The sequence below is a fragment of the Bidens hawaiensis genome, unplaced genomic scaffold, assembly GCF_021521415.1.
Source record: "Bidens hawaiensis isolate Kalapana, Puna unplaced genomic scaffold, B.hawaiensis_p1.1 tig00001032_1, whole genome shotgun sequence".
Classification (NCBI taxonomy): domain Eukaryota; kingdom Viridiplantae; phylum Streptophyta; class Magnoliopsida; order Asterales; family Asteraceae; genus Bidens; species Bidens hawaiensis.
This window is the reverse complement of record NW_027491060.1, coordinates 1,028,376-1,047,670: the sequence shown is the minus strand read 5'-3', so window position 1 is coordinate 1,047,670 and position 19,295 is coordinate 1,028,376. Positions and strand designations below refer to the sequence as shown.

Here is a 19,295-nt window from a genome sequence, read left to right as displayed (position 1 = left end):
CCATTATCAAAATGGAATCACCTACTACCATCAAACAAGCTCAGACACTGACTAGTCGCACTTAACCGCTTTTTGGCAAACCATGCGGATAGGTCGTTCCCATTCGTGTCAACATTGAGAAATTGCTCGAAGAAAACGCACTTCCGCTGGACACCAGAAGCGGAAGCAGCTTTTCAAGAGATTCGGTCACGCTTGATTGAACTACCAACACTCACAGCACCAGAAGTGGGGGAGGAACTAATTCTTTACCTCTCCGCCACAGACAAAGCAACCGGGGCAGTCCTACTAGTAGAACGAAAGGGTATCCAGATGCCCATTACTATGTTAGCCGCGTCTTAACAGATGTAGAAACCCGGTACTCTACCCTGGAAAAGTTAGTCTTAGCGCTTGTACAGGCTTCACGCAGGCTAAGACGATATTTCCAAGGTCACCCAATCACCATTCTTACCAACTTCAAACTTGCAAACGTTCTAGGCAAACCCGAGTTGTCGGGACGCCTAGCCAAATGGGCAATTGAGTTGGGGGAATACGCGATAAAATACAAGCCAAGACCAGCCATAAAAGGCCAGGTCTTGGCCGACTTTATTGCAGAAGTACCCGCTTCGCGGGAAAAAGAGTGCCAGGAAGAGGCTCAACCCTCTCTAGCACAGGACATCGATGATGTCTGGCGACTCTATACTGATGGAGCAGCCAACAACGAGGGTTCAGGCGCAGGGTTGAAACTAACTAACCCAGCAGGCCAAGAGTAGACTTACGCTATTCGGCTGGATTTCCCAAGTACGAATAACGAAGCGGAGTACGAAGCATTCTTGGCCGGATTAAGAATTGCGCGTAAGATGGGGGTAAAAAACTTGGAAGCCCACATGGATTCCATGTTAGTAGCCAACCAGATAAACGGGACGTACACGGCCGTGAACGACACAATGGCCCTGTACCTCGCACAACAAAAACCCTTATGCGCGATTTTAACGATTGCAAAGTTATGCACATCAAGCGAAGCGAAAACAAATCTGCGGATGCGTTAAGCAAGCTTGCATCGTTAGCCTTCACCCACTTGGGAAAGGACATCCGCGTTGAACTTCTTGGAGCACCATCAATCCCGTACAAGAAAATTTGTGTCATCCAAACCGGCACGGAAACATGGATGACACCAATCATAAATTACCTTGCAGCGGGTATATTACCAGAGTCGAAGACGCATGCAAGAAAGATACGCTGTAAATCACTGAACTATCAACTTGTTGATGACATACTTTACAGGCGTAACTTTCTTGGCCCACTCCTCAGATGCATGGACGACCAAGATGCCGACTACCTCTTAAGGGAAGTACACGAAGGCATCTGTGGAATACACGCAGGTCCACGCGCAGTTGTAGCTAAGCTAAATAACGCGGGATACTTTTGGCCGGGGATGTATACGGATGCGCTGGCCTACATCAGAAAATGTAGATCCTGCTAGCTCTACGCACCCAACACGCATCGCCCAAAGAATGAACTTGTTCCAGTCACTTCTTCATGGCCATTTCAGAAGTGGGCCATCGATGTGACAGGCCCATTTCCAGCAGCAGCTGGGAACGTCCAGTTCCTAGTGGCAGCCATCGACTACTTCACCAAGTGGATAGAAGCAAAACCCTTAGCCCAAACAACCGCAAAACATATCAAAAAATTTATTTGGGAATTTATTATTTGAAGTTTTGGACTTCCACATAATTTGGTGAGTGATAACGACACCAACTTTGCTGACCAGAAGCTACAAAAGTGGCTGAAAGAACTTCAAATCACCCACACCTTTACCTCAGTGGCACACCCGCAGGGTAATGGTGAGGTGGAAAGAGCAAACAAGAGCATCGTCGACGGCATAAAGAAAAGACTCTTGGAGCATAGATCCGGCTGGGTGGACGAAGTTCCACATGTCCTTTGGGCAAACAGAACGCTAAAAAAGGCAAGCACGGGCGAAACCCCGTTCAGCCCTACCTATGGCACTGAAGCCATGGTTCCAGTCGAGATTGGTCTACCCTCACCAAGAGTCATAACTCAACCAGAAGACAATGATGCAGAAAGATGGTTAGACCTTATGCTAACCGAGGAACGCAGAGACTTAGCCGCAGCGCGTGAAGAGAACTACAAGCGACAAATGCAAAAGTACTACAACACGCGGGTAAAACTCTGCAACTTCAATGTCGGAGACTACATACTGCGTAACAACGAGGCTTCGAACCAAGAGCGCCCAGGAAAGCTGGCCCCGGTCTGGGAAGGGCCAAACATTATTAAAGAAGTTTCGGGAAAGGGCGTATACCAGCTCGAAAGGCTCGATGGCACCCCCATCCCAAGAACATGGAATAGAGCTCAATTACGCAGATGTTACATGTAGATCAATTCCAAACTTGTAAAGAAAAGGCCTAGAGCCACTTCTAATGGAAATGATTCTCCTTATCACATTGTGTTGATAGCCTTACCTTTATACTTATGAACTGACCACACTGATATGCCGGTATTCACCGCATAAATAAGTGAGGGAGGAATTAAGTCATTGCGTGTGGAAAGCGGCAAAACCCGCATAAACACAAAAAAACGGTAGAAAATTTCTAAGGAAAAGATGAGGAAAACCTTCACGCTGATCAGATATAGGGGAAGTTTGGTCATCCTACTAAGTGAAAGTGACGATCCTACCCGCACAATCATGATAGCGGAAACTGAACATTAGCCTATTATCAATCACGCGTCAAAAGGTTAACTTATTCAAAACACTTAGGAAATTGCTAAGTTAAACTGAAATATGTATGAGCATAACATATAATGTTTACAAGGCAAGGCGTTAACAAAACATTTATATTTCATAAAAATTCAAACATTACAAGAATGGCTAGGTATCTACCCGCCTACAAAAATATAAATCTATCCTAACGGTTGGAAGGGATCTCAAGGTTCACGCTTCAGGACCACTCCCTCCAAACCCGCTTGAACCCGCACCATCAGTTGGCTGCGGCGGTTCAAGGAAAGCCTTGAGAACAGCTAGCCCGTCATCAGCAGCAGCAATCTCGTTCACCTTCACCACCACCGGATGCGGGAAGGCAGCATACTGGTTCACTGCTTGGTCGTAGGCAGCTTCAGTGTCCACGTCGTGTAGAGGGAAGTTGGAAGGCGGGATGCCCTTCTCAACAAACCCTAGACCAAGCAGGAAACCAGCCTTTTCCCCATCCTCATGAGAAGCGTTGAGGGCTGCACTCATGTCATCGTCATAAGACGTGTTCGCGAAGATCCGATGCACAACCTACAAAAAAAATATATATATATATATATATATCAAAACCTTTTCTAAGTATAAAGAAAAGCGTAAAGAAATTATGAAGCTATGCGTACCTAAGGCAACGCTTCTCGCAGAAGCCACTCCTTATTTGCCAGAGCCTCCTGAAGGGCAGCTTGAGCTTGATCGCGGGCACGTTCGGCTTCATTTTTGTTGAGGTTGGCAAGCAACACATCCTTAGCCACAGCCTCTTCAACGCCCTTAAGCTTACGCTCAGTGCGATCAAGCATACCCTTCTGATCCAGGAGCTCTTGGAGCTTCTTGGCATCTTCTAAAGCCAAAGCATCATGAGCCTGCTGAAGCTTCTCTAGTTTAGCTTTAAGCTCTTCATTCTCGGCGCGCAGAGGCTTAGCAATGGCTTCAGCTTTGGTGGCCCTCTCGGTCGCATTACGCGCAGTCTCCTTGGCCAACCTAAGCTGCTCGTTGACAGCTTGGGTAGCCTTGGAGCGGGCCTCATGCCTGGCCTGGACCTCGACCTCAAGGTCCTTGTAGGCCTTCTCCTTCTCCGCTGCGGTGGCAGCGAGTCTCTTGTTCTCCTCCCGCAATGCTCGCGCCTGAGCCACTTTCAGGCTACGCGCCGTCTTTAACTTGTCGATTTCACGACAGAGTAGCTCGACGCGCGGCTGAATCCGGGAAAGGAGGATTCGGAGCTCATTGGTTAGCCTACCCTCTTGGTAGCTAGCCATGGCCTTCCCCAACGCACCGCTTGGGGCGGCATGGCGCGTCCAGTCAACGCAATCCGCAGCCGTTCGGAGGGTCGTTCCCCGGCGGATATTCCACCGTGGAGCATACATCTCATTGGAATCCGAAACTGCAAAAACAAAAAACAGTTAGGAAAAAAATGATAAAAATAGATAATAGGCCAAAATAACCCCACGTACCTGTAGGGTCGAAGACAGGCCGGTAGCCGCCAAACCCATCACCCAAACCTAAGGGATATCCATCCAAGAGGTCAATGAGATGGGAAGGGGGCAAAGATTGGCTAGGAGCCCCAACCCTGAACATACCTGAAGAACCGGCCACGGACGAGGTAGTCGCTGGCGGAGGGGGCAGGGTAGAAGCCACCGTGGTAGAGACCATCGGAGGTGAACTCATTGGAGATGAACTCACAACCGTGGTCGCTGCTGCGGAGCTTATAGAAAAGATCACCGCCGGCTCAGTGAAAGATGCGGTAAAAATGGCACTAACGGCCGGCGGAGATGACGTCATTACTGGAACAGTTGACTCGACGGTATGAGCAACCGAACCAGCACCGGAAACAGGCGCGGCCGCCTGGGTCATCGCCTCGGATAGGTTGACCAAACCTATCGTCGTGGGTCCAGAACTGCTTCCGCCCGCACCGCTCTGAAATGCGGATGCGTCCACCCCTGCATAAAGAACAAAACATTAAAAACAACGGCGAAAAGAAATGCAGGAAAGGTAAATAAAAATTATACTTACGGGTTTTCTTAATCTTGAAAGTTCTGACGGGCGGGGACGAACCCGATGGAGCTGGCCTCTTCACGCCAGTCACCGTCGTAACGCTTGGTTGCTCGGAGGTGACAGCTGTCCCAACCTCCGAGACAATGGTCTCACCACCACCAGGGTTCCCCCCCGCCTCCTCGCTTTCAGTCTCGGAATCAGACTGATTTCCCAGGTCGACAGCGGAGGTAACCTTCGCCTTACCCTTCACGCCGGCAGCTTTCTTCTTCCTCACGAAGAAAGGCACATCTGCGGATCCCTCATCAGAAGATGACAAAATTAGAGGAACTCCAGCAGAGGTTTGAGCATGAAGAGGGCGAGGATTAAAGAATCCCTTACCTGGCCGCGTGGCGCTCAAAATCTTGTGGCCCTGCGGGTAGACCTCCACAAATCTATCCGCCGTCTGCTCCAAGATGGGCAACTCGTTCTCGTCAAGATCGCGAGTACCCAGCCGGGCGGGACCACCAGTCTCCCGCGGGTGCAGGAGCGATTGTAAGTCGTTCCCCTCTGAAATAAAAAGAAAAACAGTTAGAAGAAAAACCCTATATCAGCACATAAGACGGAGCATACCGTAAGGAGTAGAGTTCAAACCGTATTCGAGGATGATGGGTACTTGCGGAGTCTCAGAACCGGCATCCTTCCATACCCGGCTCATCCCAAGCATCACCATCCCAGACTCCGCAAAGCGGTAAACCGGAGTCTAGATCTGGGAGATCCTGGTGAACCATTCCGTCTCCTGGTAATTGGAGGCGTGAAGGTTAGGGAGTGCCCTCCCATTCTTGAACGTCATCGCAATGGGGACGACGCGAGCGGAGATGTAGAAAAACTCCCGCTTCCAAGACCGAAGACTGCGCTCGGTAGCGCAGATCTTCAAACCCTTGATCCGAGTGACCAAGGTATACCAGCCCTGGATGCACCTCCAGGAGTAGAAGGTCATCAGGCGGTCGACGCGGGGCTCGATGCCCAGAATGTGGCACACCCATTCAAAATGGCGAACCTTAGCGATCGCCATCGGGTGCACCTCCGTCAAGTGTACACCGTGTTTCTCCAAAACACGGTATACGAACTTCGTTAATGGGAATCTGAGATTCCCATATATGAAGAATGAGGCATAAACCCCTATCTTGCCCTTGGGGGCATCATACACCGTCTGGTGGGGCTCTGGAAACTCAGGCTCGTAGGGCTCGAGCATGAACTTCTTGACGATGTAGTGATACAAGTCGACAGAAAGAGTACACTGGCACTCGCCAGCAGTACTCTTATCGTCCTTATCAGACGTGGCCATCGGGTTCTCGGGGTATACATCGGACTCCTCGACAGTAACCTCAGGATCATGAATAGAAGACATTTTTTAGGTATGAAAGAGAACTATTTCAGGAGAATGCTCGACGGAAAAGTTAGAGTATTCGCCGGAAATCGCTTAGAAGAAGAAGAGTGAAGTGAAGGTGTGAATTGAGATGCACCCTCTCCCCCCTTTATATACTCATCGCAATGAATGCGATGAATTTAATGAGGAGGAGAGAGAAAGCGCAGGTGCAATGAAACGGCGACACGTGGAAAAAGCAGGCTGGCAACAGCTGTCGAAAGGACGCGTGCCGTAAAAATCGCGCCCACGCGCCCGAAAACTCGCGCCCACGCGCCTGAAAAAGCGTCCGGAATGACCATATACTGTCACGTCGCCATAACTTCCTGCACGTCCTGAAACCGTCAGAAGAAACCGTCAAGAGACGCCAACGTCACTTCAACAGTTTGGACTGTTCTTATCCTTTCACCAACTCTTCGAACTTCAAAAAGATTCAAAAATAAGAGGGAATATACCCCCTTACCTTGGGAAGCAAAAAACCATAAGACAAGTGCGGGTACAGTGTCAAGGCGAAACCCTTCACATACTTAGCACTTGCAGGGAATGGAAGCCAAGAAGGATCTTATGGGCCATGCTTGCGGAAAGGGAAATAACACCTCCGCATGGCGGGAACGTTGAGAACTAGATTGTTTGAAACTTCAAGGTGGAATTGGTAGTTTAACATAACTGATCACTATGTCCAAAACTACCAAAACCTCGTGAAGAGTCTATACAAGTGAAATTCAACGCTCCCGACTTGCGAAGAGGTTAAACACCTACCCGCATCATAACCAAAGATCAGGCAGAAAAGTCGGGAATTTCTGCAAGTGACATTAGGAATACCGCGGGAAGAATCCCCACGGAAAACCTTAAAAAACAAAAACCTCTTGAAAACCCCTTGCTTAAAGTCCAAAAGTTCACCTCACTTATTAACAATTCATGAGAAGAACAATGGACTGGGGGGACTTGAAGAGGTAGGTCCCCGCAAAGCCCAGTTGGACCCGCAAGACACCTTGAAGAGGTACGTCTGCGCAAAGACTAACTGGTCCCGCAGGACCCACCATGCTCAGAGATATGAAGACCTTATACGCAGTAAGCCAGCTGTTCCCGCAGGAAAGCCTCCCTTGGTACAGTACCCTGCCTGTTCTCGCAGCTATGGGTACAAGCCAAGAAGGAAGGCTACCCGCACTAACGGTAAGGCTACACGCTTAAGGCACTAACTCTTATACTTCAGCAATGTCACCTGAGAAGGAGTGAGCAAGGCGGGAATATTCCCGCCCAAAAGAGCCAGTTCGTACGCTTCTGGAAGATCTTTTGTACTATACCTGCCAAGGTATGGACAAAATAGACAAGATCTGACCAAAGCAGCCCATGAACCAATCACAGGGTGACAGCTCACCGACAATAGTACGAGGAGGAGCACGCTCTAGTACAAAATGTCACTATCAGCCGCTGCCTACCCACCAACTCCCATCATGGCACGTACATAGCCCGTAGTTGGTGGAAAAGGAATATTATACAGCTGGCCGTACCTGCTTGGAAACCTACCTTCGGCTATAAATACTCCAACACCTTGGAATGTATCATCATCTTATCTTCTCTAGCTATTTCTCTCAATATACACTTATATCAGAGCAATCTAGTCTGATTCTCACGCCGAAGGGTGGTCACAAGGAGGAACCCCCCCCCCCCTTCTCAGTGACGAGCTTACGGTGTCTGTTTTGCAGGTCGAGAAGAATAACCATCGTTGCCGGACCTAACCCTCGTGGGAAACATCTACTTAACCCTAAGATTATCCATAATCTGCCGGGGTCACTTAGTGTTTCTTCAGTTATGTTATTACTCTATCATAAAACAAGAAACCACCACATTGATTTTTCAATGTTAACCGTTTTTGCAATGTTCACCTTTCTTTTTCCATTATTCACATTGAAAATACATCGACCACTATCTCTAGGCTCCGCCAATTTTATTTGCGTTTGTGAACATATTTATTTTCTTAATGAACGAACATGAACATAAAATCTTGTTCGGTATATGATCATGAATAGTTCACAAAAACATTATTTCCTTAACGAACGAACATGATGAACAAAACCTTCTTTGTATTTGTTTGTAGCCCTATCCAAAACTACTCCAAACTACTCAACATGGGGAGGGGGTTGCCCAAAATACCCACTCAATTTTTTATTTTTTTTTAACATATGTTGAGTTGGCTCAAAAATTGTTGGATTAATTAGGGTTCATGAGTTGAGTCGTGTTTGGCTGCTTCGAAAACTAATGGCACGGGTTTGGTTGGACCAGGTTCGTTTGGCTCGGAAAAGGATGGCTAACGAACAGCTGGGTCAGAACCGGTTCGTACTGATTCAACCCCACTCTTGGTCCATATGTTTTTGATGTTTCTGTTGATGAGTCTTCCATTTTTTTAAAGTTGAGAGTGTGTAGAGAGTGATAAAAAATTTGTTGCGGAAGTGGTTTATGGTTTTATGTATTAATAATTATATAAAAATATATTTTTTTAATGCCCAACGACTTGTTGCAATCCTTTACCCCGCCCGAGTTATTGTACTCTGTCATCACTACCCAATGTCCTACTCGTTTTAGCCGGGTGACTTACCCAAGGTACCTGACCTACTCGGCCAACTTGGCCCAGCTAAGTTATCGACCTCGACCACCCTTATAAAATATTCACGAAGTTATTGCTCAATAAATATAGCATTTTGCATGTGAGAAACGTCACAAAGAATCGTAAGAAATAGGGCAATAATAAATAATCAATAATGTTATTTACCTAACAACTCTTTCGGTCATGATTGTGCTGGATCACTTAATTATTAGGTTGGATTGCTGTATGTTCATACATCATATCATTATCAAAATTTCAAAATAAAATTTAGGAAGCTCAAAGAATAAAAGATTTGAAAACAACATAATTTTAAAGTTTTATTTGATTCTTTTGTCATAAGTATTTATTTCTTTTAATAACTGAAGAGATAAACAAGTAACCAAAGCCGAGACAGGCTACCCAAACCGCAAACAAATTGGTATCGTTCCTATAATGTCTTCTAGACCGATGGATCCGTTACTTCTTAAGCGGTCCTACCGGTTATAATTGTGTAAGTTTAGGGTTGTCACTTCTTAAGCGGTCCTATCGTTATACCTTTAAAAGATTGCAAAGTTTGTCTTTTCAAAAGTACATTTATTGTTTATAACACGTATATGTCTTTGGTTTCAGTATGTTGGATTTGATGTATTTTGAAAAATACATTGAAAACACTTTGAAATTATGATGTTGACAAAACAACATCGTGCAAAATTGGATATTCGATTAGCATAAAATACAATATATGTAAAGCTTGCCTTTCAATAATAATAATAATAATAATAATAATAATAATAATACAATATATATAACATCCCGCCTCTTGTATCACCAATATTGTTTGCATTGACCTTGATAGATGGCCCATCCAGGGATTTTGGGTTGCCCCTGATAGAGACTTCCTAGGTGGTCATCCATCTTAGTACTACTTCCACCTGAAGTCCTCTTGTCCACTATCATTAAGCCCATAGCTCGTTAGTGATTTAAGAGGCAAGTATTTACTTATGAACCATGAATCTCTCATGTCCATGGCCGATGCGGGATTCGTCTAGGATGTTACAATATATCTGTTGATAATGATACATAATATGAACTTAATTAGTGACACTTTTAATTTTCATTTTCATTATCAAATGCAATAATATATAATTAGGTGTATACTATGATGTTTATGCACGTGACATTGCCCTTAACATCAAAAGTTTAAGTTAGGACATGTATGGTCAAGACTAGAACAAAAACAATATAAAGAAAAAGAAAACGCACATCATTTATTTAAGTGTGTTCTTCAACACCAATAAATACAAACCACATGTAATGTAATCAATTGTAATTTCCGATTAGGAGCCGATTAATTTTCGATTAATCACAGTAAATCCTAGTTAATCCTGATTGATTCTAATTAATCCCCAATTAATTGTCAGTCCACACCCCACCACACGACTAGCGACGACTACCACATCACTGGCTTTAGGGATCCGCATATACATTTGTGGAGCTGAAACTATTGACTAGTGTATCCAGAAGACGTTTTGTCTTAATAGTCACAACTAGACGATAAAAATGTTTTATCCGACCTGAAATGTTTCTTATTTATTTAGCAAATACAGGAAACATACTACAACTTACTGAATAAGAGGAGACTATCAAGAAAAAAGTCATAAACCTAAATCCTAGGAAAACATGCGGCTCGGGACGGGTAAGGTAATTGACAAGAATAAATTTGACTCAGGATGGATTCATTCAAAACGAGCAAATTTAAAATGGTTCATTTTGGTATCGGTCAAAACGGGCCTATTGAAAAAAGAAATGTATGTCTGATTTTTTGAGTTATCAGTTTAAATAACTATAGATATTAACAAAAAAAAAATACTTATATCCGATAAATTTAGTTCTGATTAGACATGTTAAAACATTTAAATTGTCTACTTAGTTTATTGGGCCATAAGGCACTGATTAAAATAGGTAGTTATAGATAGGATTTTTTATTGGCTTGCTAAGGATTTGATTACAATGGACGGTGGTTTTAGCTATATAATTATTTCATTTGATATGACAAGTAAGGAGTTTAGAGAAGTAACCCTTCCAGATAGTTTGCTTATATAGTAATGTGGTTTATAAATTGTCCTTGTATAAGCTAGGGGAATCTCTTGTAGTGGTTGTTGAAGATGAACATCCCATTAATGAAGCATTTGATGTGTGAATGATGGAGGATGGTTTCCAAATTCGTTTACAAAGTTATGCATTGTAACTTACACCAACGACTAAACTAAACTAAACTATCTGCTTTACTAGCAGGATTTTTGGAAGGGTGTTGTACCTGTAGATGGACCGGTGGGTTTATATTATGCGTATCAATACATGGAATGGAAACACTATTTCTATTGCTCGCCCCTAGCCATATAGTGTATTTCCTTAGATTTACAGTTTATCCAGTATAGACATTGTTATGTTAATATCACCACATAGTTGTTTATCCATCCATCACCGTGTTGATACACATGTTCCAATCTTACTCGATACCAATACCATATCAAAATTGAATACATTAATATGTTAACAATATATTAATACAAGTTGACCAAAGCTACCCCTAAGCGAACACAACCATCACAAGTCACAACACAGAAGTAAACCACCATGAAAAATATAACTAAATTCTACATTAAACTGCTCCAACATTCCATAGATATATACACTCACTTCTAGTTTAGAGATATATAGATATAGCAATCGACATACTAGTACACGCATCCGCGCATTAACCACAACAGCCTCCCCCGCCTGCTTGGATCGTTCATCACGCGTCAACAACATTAGTGCGCGGTCTTCCAATCATCCAACAAAATCAAGCAACATATCAAAGACGTTTTGATCAACAAAAAAAAAACACAAAAAAGAACAAAACAAAGTAACAATAAACCGACTGCCATGCTATATCTTTCCTTTCATCTCTGAAATTAGTGACGGGAACGCCAACATCATGTGCGTTTAGTTTTCACATCCTTCTCATGGGTATCAGGATTTCATTTTCACCCCATCATATTTGTTCCAATGTTGAAACAAGATTTGAAAATCTTTCAACGACACCGCCATTATAGAATACTTTTTGATATAAAGACATTACCTTTACCTTTAGTTTAACCTCTTCTTCTAAGGAGACGGTTTCCAGTCAAACGGCAGATTATTAAAACCGTTAATAGCTCCAAGCCCATTAAGCAACTGACTCCCTAAGTCCTGCTGCTGCTGAGGTGGCGGATTATGGTGGTTATTAGGCGGTTGATGGTGCTGATTCATCTGCATTGCAACCCTTCCATTCATACTCAAAGAATTATTATTATGACCCATTGCACCTCGGATCCCGTTTATCCCATTCATTCCGTTTATCCCATTCATTCCGTTCATCCCATTCATTCCGTTCACCCCGTTAACTATACCTGTTTGACCGCCACCGATGCCACCGTTTCCAGCCTGAATTAAATCATTAGTACCTTTCATCTCGATTCCAATTGACCCGCCGCCACCAATGCCACCAAGTTGGGATGACATCATTTCCTGTATTATCTTCTGGACCGAGCTTTGAGAGTCATTTCCATCTGCGTCACCAATGGAAATATTTGGTGAGGTGGCGGAATTCAAAGGCGGTCCTGATGCCGCCAAGGCGGTGTTAGATAATGATGGTGTTGGTGATTGAAAAGGGGAGGGATTAGGGTGGGGTTGTGGCAACGGTGCTGTGCTGGAGGATCCGGGAGACGGAATCTGAATCTGAATGCCGCCATACGGGTTGTTGATGTTGGTAAGTGGGTTTTGGTGTCTAGAGTTCTGGTGGAGCAGGTTGGCAATGGTGGTGTTGGAACTAGTTGGGGGTGTGGGGTTAGAGTTATTTACACTTGGCATCACGCCATTTGTGGATGGAATTTGCATAGCAGATGTTTGATTGTTTAATGTAGGTTGCGGATGCTTTTGCTGGTCTTCGGGTTGTTGGGATCGGTTATGAAACCCGGATGTTGAAGATGTCCTTCGCGGAAACTTAGCTAAGCTCTCTGTCAAAACACAAAAGGCGCAAATGAAAAAGAAAGTTTTGGCGACGGCAACTCTAATTTATAAATAATTAATGCATTAACTATGCTCACAACGATTTACAGCAATAATCTAAATATTTGAATAAAAACAATATAAGTTGTATGAAAAAAACCCGTCCCTTTCTATTAGACCTGTTTGTAATAAAAACACAACTTAAATTGACTTGTTCATAAGTAAATGAGTCAAAACGCCACCTCAGCTTGGGAAGATCATTATGGAGCCTTAATGTGATTAGGTATGCATACAAACAATGCATATCTTAAATATCTCAATCAGGTTAAAGAATGGGTCCAGTCAAAACAATTACCTAATGAACTGATTCATGATAGATACATTGGACCACAATTTGATCCATAACTCAACTGGCAGAACCAAAGTGATCCCGATCCCGATTGATCCATTAAAGTTAAGAAACTTTAACAAAATCTCCCACACAGATTTTCAGACAAAACAAATTCATGATATTCAACTACCATATCAGAAAATAAAATTCATAATATTTAACTACCATACTTACCTAGTGTTTCAACCATACAAATCCCAAACCAAATATGTAACGTCAAAATAAATTGGTTTTTATTGGTCCCAACTATCGTGTTTTGGTCACTACCGGTCCCAACTAACGAATTGGCTGCTGACGGTCCCAACTTTTAACGTATTTGTTCTTAACGGTCTGCGACTAACAGAATTCTAACGTCGTTAGTTTAAGGTCGCCGGAAAAACGGTTTTGGCCGGAAAACACAAATTTTTTCCCGAAAACTCAACAATTTTGTCCCAAAATCATGGTAACTTTGTATCGTGCCTTTAGGAACTTTTTTCTAGTAAAAGCCCTAAATATTAAGGTCGTCGGAACCCTAGAACCGTCGTTGGAATCAGTTGATGGTGCTTAAGTGATGGTTGTTGGTTGGCGGTGAGTCAATTGGTGGTGGTGGCGGTGTTCAGGTGGCGTTTTTCGGCAAAAAAATTGACTTTCCCAGCCAAAAACATTTTTCCGCCGACATGAAACTAACGGCGTTAGGATTCTGTTAGCCGCGGACCGTTAGGAACAAATACATTAAAAATTGGGACTATCAGTGACCAATTTGTTAGTTGGGACCGAAAATAACCAAAATGCAATAGTTGGGACCAATAAAAACCAATTTTCCAAATACATAACACATACAACTACTTAATGCACCTTTACTTTCTATATTTGATCCGCAATTCAATTGATAGAGCTAAAGGGATCATGATCCCGATTGATCCATTCACAATTAAGAAACTTCAACTAAATTCTCCACAGAAATTTTCAGATAAAAAAGTTCATAATATTTAACTACCATATAAGAAAACAAAATTCATAATATTTAACCACCATATTTAACTAGGATTTCAACCATATAAGTTCCAAAACAAAAATGTAATTGTAACGTTTAATATAGCACATGAAACTACTTAATGCACCTTTACTTTCTACACAAATCTTGGCTTGCAACTAAACACCTTAAGAACTTATTTAGCAATGAAAATGCACACATAATGCAAAACACAAAACTAAAACGCGATTGTCTAATTGGCGTGTTTTATATCTCATTTTCTTCACTTTCAAGTTTGTAATTTCTGGTTTAAAATTTTTTCCAAATATACAACAAAACAAAGTCCTAGAAGAACTTGGCTAACACACATAGAGAAGTTACCTTCTTACCGATGTATTTAATTGACACACTTCACACTAGATGTGTGGTATTATATATTAATTAATTTATAGTACTTGGAATAACTGATATAATGTGTGTGCACCCGCGCGTGCGTGTGCGTATTGTATGCATTTAGGTTTTATTTGACTATCTGAACCACTTTAGATATTTAATGATACATGTACAATTCAATTCTACTTTGTAAAGTGTCATCAATTCACATTTGTTACGTTTGGGTCATGAAGGGATTCCATATAGAATTATAGACGCCTAGAAAGTTTGATAAGTCCTGATTCTATTAATATTATTACTATCAGAAAAGATTACTATAACTGCATATGAATAAGCCTTGGAGAACAAGTTACTTGTAAGTTGTAAGGATGTCTTTAATCATAAATATTAAAATAGGATTGTATCTTTTTATGCTTAATTTAATAAGTGATGCTGATAATATTAGAATTAGTTTACATTTTGAAAGTAAACCAGAGGAGAGCTAATTAACCTCTCGAACATTGCTTAATCTATTTGTGTATTCGTTTATTTTATTTTCGCTTTCTTTGTGTTCTATTACCAAGCTGGTGTTATCAAATTTCTTATCAATGTAAACAAGCATTTGCCATAGAATAGCATTTTGACTTCTAGAGTAAAACCTTGGGGAACATTAGCATTTTGTAACATAGTATTTAGGTGACAAATGAAACAAGTTTAAAAAACTTACCCATAGGCCCAGTCCTGGTTTCTCGGCTATAATCAATCAAATCTTTCATGCTATTGACCACTTCTGATATCTGCATAGAAAGCCAGCAAAATACCATGTTACTTGATTACAAATTTCATAAAGCAAATGTTTATACGTGCAATTCGAATCACATCTCAAACTTTTATTTATTGTGATAATGGTTGCACATTTATAGTTTGTGTTCATAACTCGTAATCCCGTACTGACGTGCAAAACAAAAAAGCAAGCAAAATACCACGTTACTCCATTACAAATTGCATACTGAAAATCAAATGTTTAAACATGCAATTCAACTCACATCATGAACTTCTATTTCTTGTGATAATGGTTGTACATTTATAGTGTGTGTTCATAACTAGGAATTTCTTACTGTCATACAAAACTAATTACAATTTCTCATGTTCTATTTTGTTATTTACTTAGTTACATTATCTGATAATAATATGTCCCTTAATTTCCCCACTCAAAATTAATTTCAGAATAGCTTTGTTCTGGTTAAATTGATTGCGCTTATATTTTCAAGATATAGTAGGTTTCTGAAAATAGTTAGCCAACTTTTGTCAACCATACATGTCAAGAATTCAGAAGACTAACTCAAAATAGAATACAACATGTGCTAACTGATAAATTAGGAAAAAATTTTACCTGGAGACACCGGACATATCTCTTTGTATATCCTAAATCATTAACTAATGGTACTTCCAATGCTTTTGCCAACTGACGAGCTGAAGCAACAAACCTACAACATAAATTAAAATCATAATATATATAGCAATAACAAGTGTGGCATTTGAAGACAATTAACGAGAAGCTAAAAACAGAATGGGAAGCACATGGCATGGAAACCTACATGCTACAATTGTTCTGCAATTCTGGTACAGATAAATTTGATGAGGCATTTTGAGTTGAAGCCTGATATTTCTGAGCCGCGTTACCTAGTTGACTAACCTGCAAAAGTGAATCACCAGCTTGGTTACCCATCAACACAGACAATTGTATTTGGCATATACATCAAAAGTAAGAAAGAATAATTCAACTCGTTTATTATTGTCAACAACCTGTGGTATCAGCAATCTACTAGGAATAAGCTCTTCATGACGCCGGGCACAGAATTCCCAAGAGCATATCTGCATTTATCAAGAAAATCGAATTGGTAATATACAAATCTATACTTAAATCAAAGAAATGCCTGTCTTTTAACAACTTTAGTAACTGGAATCAAACCTTCAAATCTGCTGCAGAAAAAACTATTCGTAGCTGACCATCACGAACAACCCGAAGTTGCTCAAAAACGCTTTCTTGTATGGCTTTTGCATAGTCAAGCACTATTTGACCCGATGAATTTTGATACTCTCTTGGCATATCAACATATAAAAGTTCCTCCAAGGTACCACTTTCATACTTTATTTTAAAAAGCCGCGGTAACACTTCTACTGTCGCCTCTGAAACCACCACATTCACATACATTTATATTAGATCAAAACGAAAGTGAGTGCTTGACTTTGTCTAAAAAATGAACATGAGACCCTTTTAAGACAAAACTAAGCCTTGTTTAAAGATTTTGAGATATGGGTGAAAGACTCATGTACAAAATCCAAATCAACCTCTATAAATTGAAGTAATCGTTGAGTTGATGTACACATCAACTTCAATATGAACTTCATCATAACTGAAAACTTATAAGGTTCTATACGAGTACACCAGATTCTGTTTACTAGTAGTTTTGCACCTGGACTTATACTTACATAAATTGGCTACAACTTATTAGGAAGAGCAGTTAAATATATAAAACGCTCGCATATTTATAGCCAAGATATTATGAGGCAATCAGGATTGATGCAATATTCAATTTAGTACATGAAACAGAGATCATGATTTCTATCCAAACAAGGATTTGAAAAAGGAAAACAAAAAAGACTTACCAAAACCACGTCCCGGCTTCTTATTGCATATCTCACAATGCCATACGTCCTGCAGGATCATAAGCATACACTATATAATAAGCAACAATTAAACCATTATCCTTATCCCTTAATAGTTGATGTTGCATATAGCCATATCTCACCTGAGGAAGAACTCCGGTAGTGTGACGTCCATTACCATACAAAGAAACACACCATTTCTTCCTGGCATTAGGAGCAAAGTACTCGGCCACAAATTTTCTCCAAAACTCAATGTTGTTGTCCTGAAAAAAAAAAGAGAAGCATTAAAAAACTGAAAGTATCTTTACCTTACTTGGCATGCATAAATTTGTGCAAATCTTACTTCAGGCCGATGTTGTTGCTGATACATATAATGTGTCAACCGTCTTGCACACGTCCCTGGTTCATACACAGGCTTTGCAGGAGATCTCATTGCTTGTTGAAACGGTGGTTGAAGTGAAGAACGTTGTTGAGGAATATTTTTCAATAGTTGTTGCTGTTGTTGCTGATGTTGTAGCTGCAAAATTCTTTGTTGATGCAGAAGATTAATTTGAGCAGCAGAAGCCTGAGGAGATTGTCTGGACATTTGAAGCAACTGTTGCTGCTGCTGCTGCTGCTGCTGTTGTTGTTGCAGAAATAATGACTGATCAGAGTGTTGCGGCTCCATTTTTACAGGTGGCAAGCTTCTCATGGTCTGAACCTGCTGTGGCTCCATTTTGACCTGACCAAGGTTTCGCAAGGCTTGCATTTGTTGGGAGTTTTGAGCAAGATGGTCGCTTGTTATAACCTGTGGCTCCATTTTCACCTGCCCTACACCTAATCCACCTTGACTAGTTTGATACTGCTGATGTGGCTGCTGGATATTATTATTAGTAACAGAATACTGCTGACTCTGCCTCAAATTTGGCAATTCACATTGCTGCTGATCCGACAAGATCTGGTTGGCAGATGAATTTGGAAAGTGTTGACCCATTGCATTTGAGTTGACCATGTTCGACGGACCAAGCGACGAAGACGGAGCATTAAATCCCATCCCGTTACCTATACTGGACAACGGATCAGAATCAACCCCGTTATCCATCATACTCCTCAAAGAACTCCCAGGACCCGACATCCCTGCATTCGGCCCGCCATTACTGTACGACTGATGTAGAAGGGACGACACGTTTCCAACCATGTTCATATTATTAAACTGAGTGCGTGGCGAAACAAGGGACGGAAAACCAGACTGTGAACCGCCCTGACCACCTAATAAACCTGAGTTGGACCTTAACATGGAAGATGGAACTGACTGTGCACCAGCAAGTGGAGTCGGTGGCCCGGGAGGTACCATCTTCTCAAAGCACACACAAAAACCCTACAAAATCGCGCCTAACAACCTAAACCACTAAAATCGCTATCGTTATCGTTATTAAACAACTATCGCTGTATCACTCAAAATAAACCGAAAACCTTCACATCTGAGCTTATGCAGTTGAGTATACCCGAAAACGAGACAATTTCCAGAATATCTAAAAAACGACTCAATCTTTTCACTCATTGATCTCAGCATGAGTTATGATTCTCCCAAATCAGCTAAACATATACACATTCCATCAAATTACCAGCTGAAAACAAAATTCCTGAAAAACGAAAACCTAATATTACGATTTTAAGATCGAACTAAACAGAATAAATCAAATCAGAGGTGGATTAAATGTAAGTAATTAGCTAGGGTTACAACTTAGAATCAGAATAAAATAACAATAATAATCGGAAAAAAGTAGAAAATGAAAACACTTACGAGATAGATAAACGAAGGAAGAATTGAACCACATATAGTTGTTATTATTCGTCTTCTTCTCCACTGTGTTGTTTGTTCACTTTTGTTCGTTATATGCAACAAACTGAGTAATAATAATAATAATATACTGTAAGAATTAGGGTTTTGAGGTTAGAAATTGAAATAGAAGTAGAAGATGACAGACAAATTCCGAACTGTTCTTCGCTGTAAGTTTAGAGAGAGAGAAAGTGTTAGTGTTGGTGTTGGTGTTGGTGTTGGTGTTGGTGTAAGCCTTGCGGACGTCAAAGTAGAATTGTATCCGATTGAATAAATTCTTTCTTTCTTACATTCTATTCTCTCATCAACGGAAGTCAAATCCACTTCTTTATGACTTATTATTATCA

General features: G+C 41.4%; 1 protein-coding gene across 3 annotated transcripts; it reads right to left on the bottom strand.

The window, feature by feature from the left end:
• Window positions 1–11,235: 11,235 nt before the first annotated feature.
• LOC143554450 (transcriptional corepressor SEUSS-like) lies at window positions 11,236–18,933 on the bottom strand. Of its 3 annotated transcripts, none has more exons than XM_077044198.1 (10): window positions 18,909–18,933; window positions 17,473–18,751; window positions 17,273–17,392; window positions 17,130–17,178; window positions 16,432–16,649; window positions 16,266–16,334; window positions 16,058–16,155; window positions 15,853–15,946; window positions 15,187–15,256; window positions 11,236–12,752 (listed from the first exon to the last, which is right to left on the bottom strand). In XM_077044198.1, exons 2-10 carry the CDS (start codon window positions 18,460–18,462, stop codon window positions 11,863–11,865), a joined length of 2,598 nt encoding a protein of 865 aa, XP_076900313.1. In that variant the 5' UTR covers window positions 18,463–18,751; window positions 18,909–18,933; the 3' UTR covers window positions 11,236–11,862. The 3 variants fall into 3 exon arrangements, with proteins under 3 accessions (XP_076900313.1, XP_076900320.1, XP_076900327.1); XM_077044205.1 differs by having other exon boundaries at window positions 18,913–18,933; XM_077044212.1 differs by lacking the exon at window positions 18,909–18,933 and having other exon boundaries at window positions 17,473–18,861.
• Window positions 18,934–19,295: the final 362 nt, after the last annotated feature.

What these genes read in the sequence shown, in the direction of transcription:
- LOC143554450 (XM_077044198.1), bottom strand. Translation starts at nt 18,462, where the DNA reads ATGGTACCTCCCGGGCCACCGACTCCACTTGCTGGTGCACAGTCAGTT. An exon ending in GAAGCCGGGACGTGGTTTTG is followed by an intron (nt 16,650 to 17,129) that starts GTAAGTCTTTTT and finishes TGGTGGTTTCAG; the next exon opens with AGGCGACAGTAGAAGTGTTA. An exon ending in AACCAGGACTGGGCCTATGG is followed by an intron (nt 12,753 to 15,186) that starts GTAAGTTTTTTA and finishes GTGTTTTGACAG; the next exon opens with AGAGCTTAGCTAAGTTTCCG.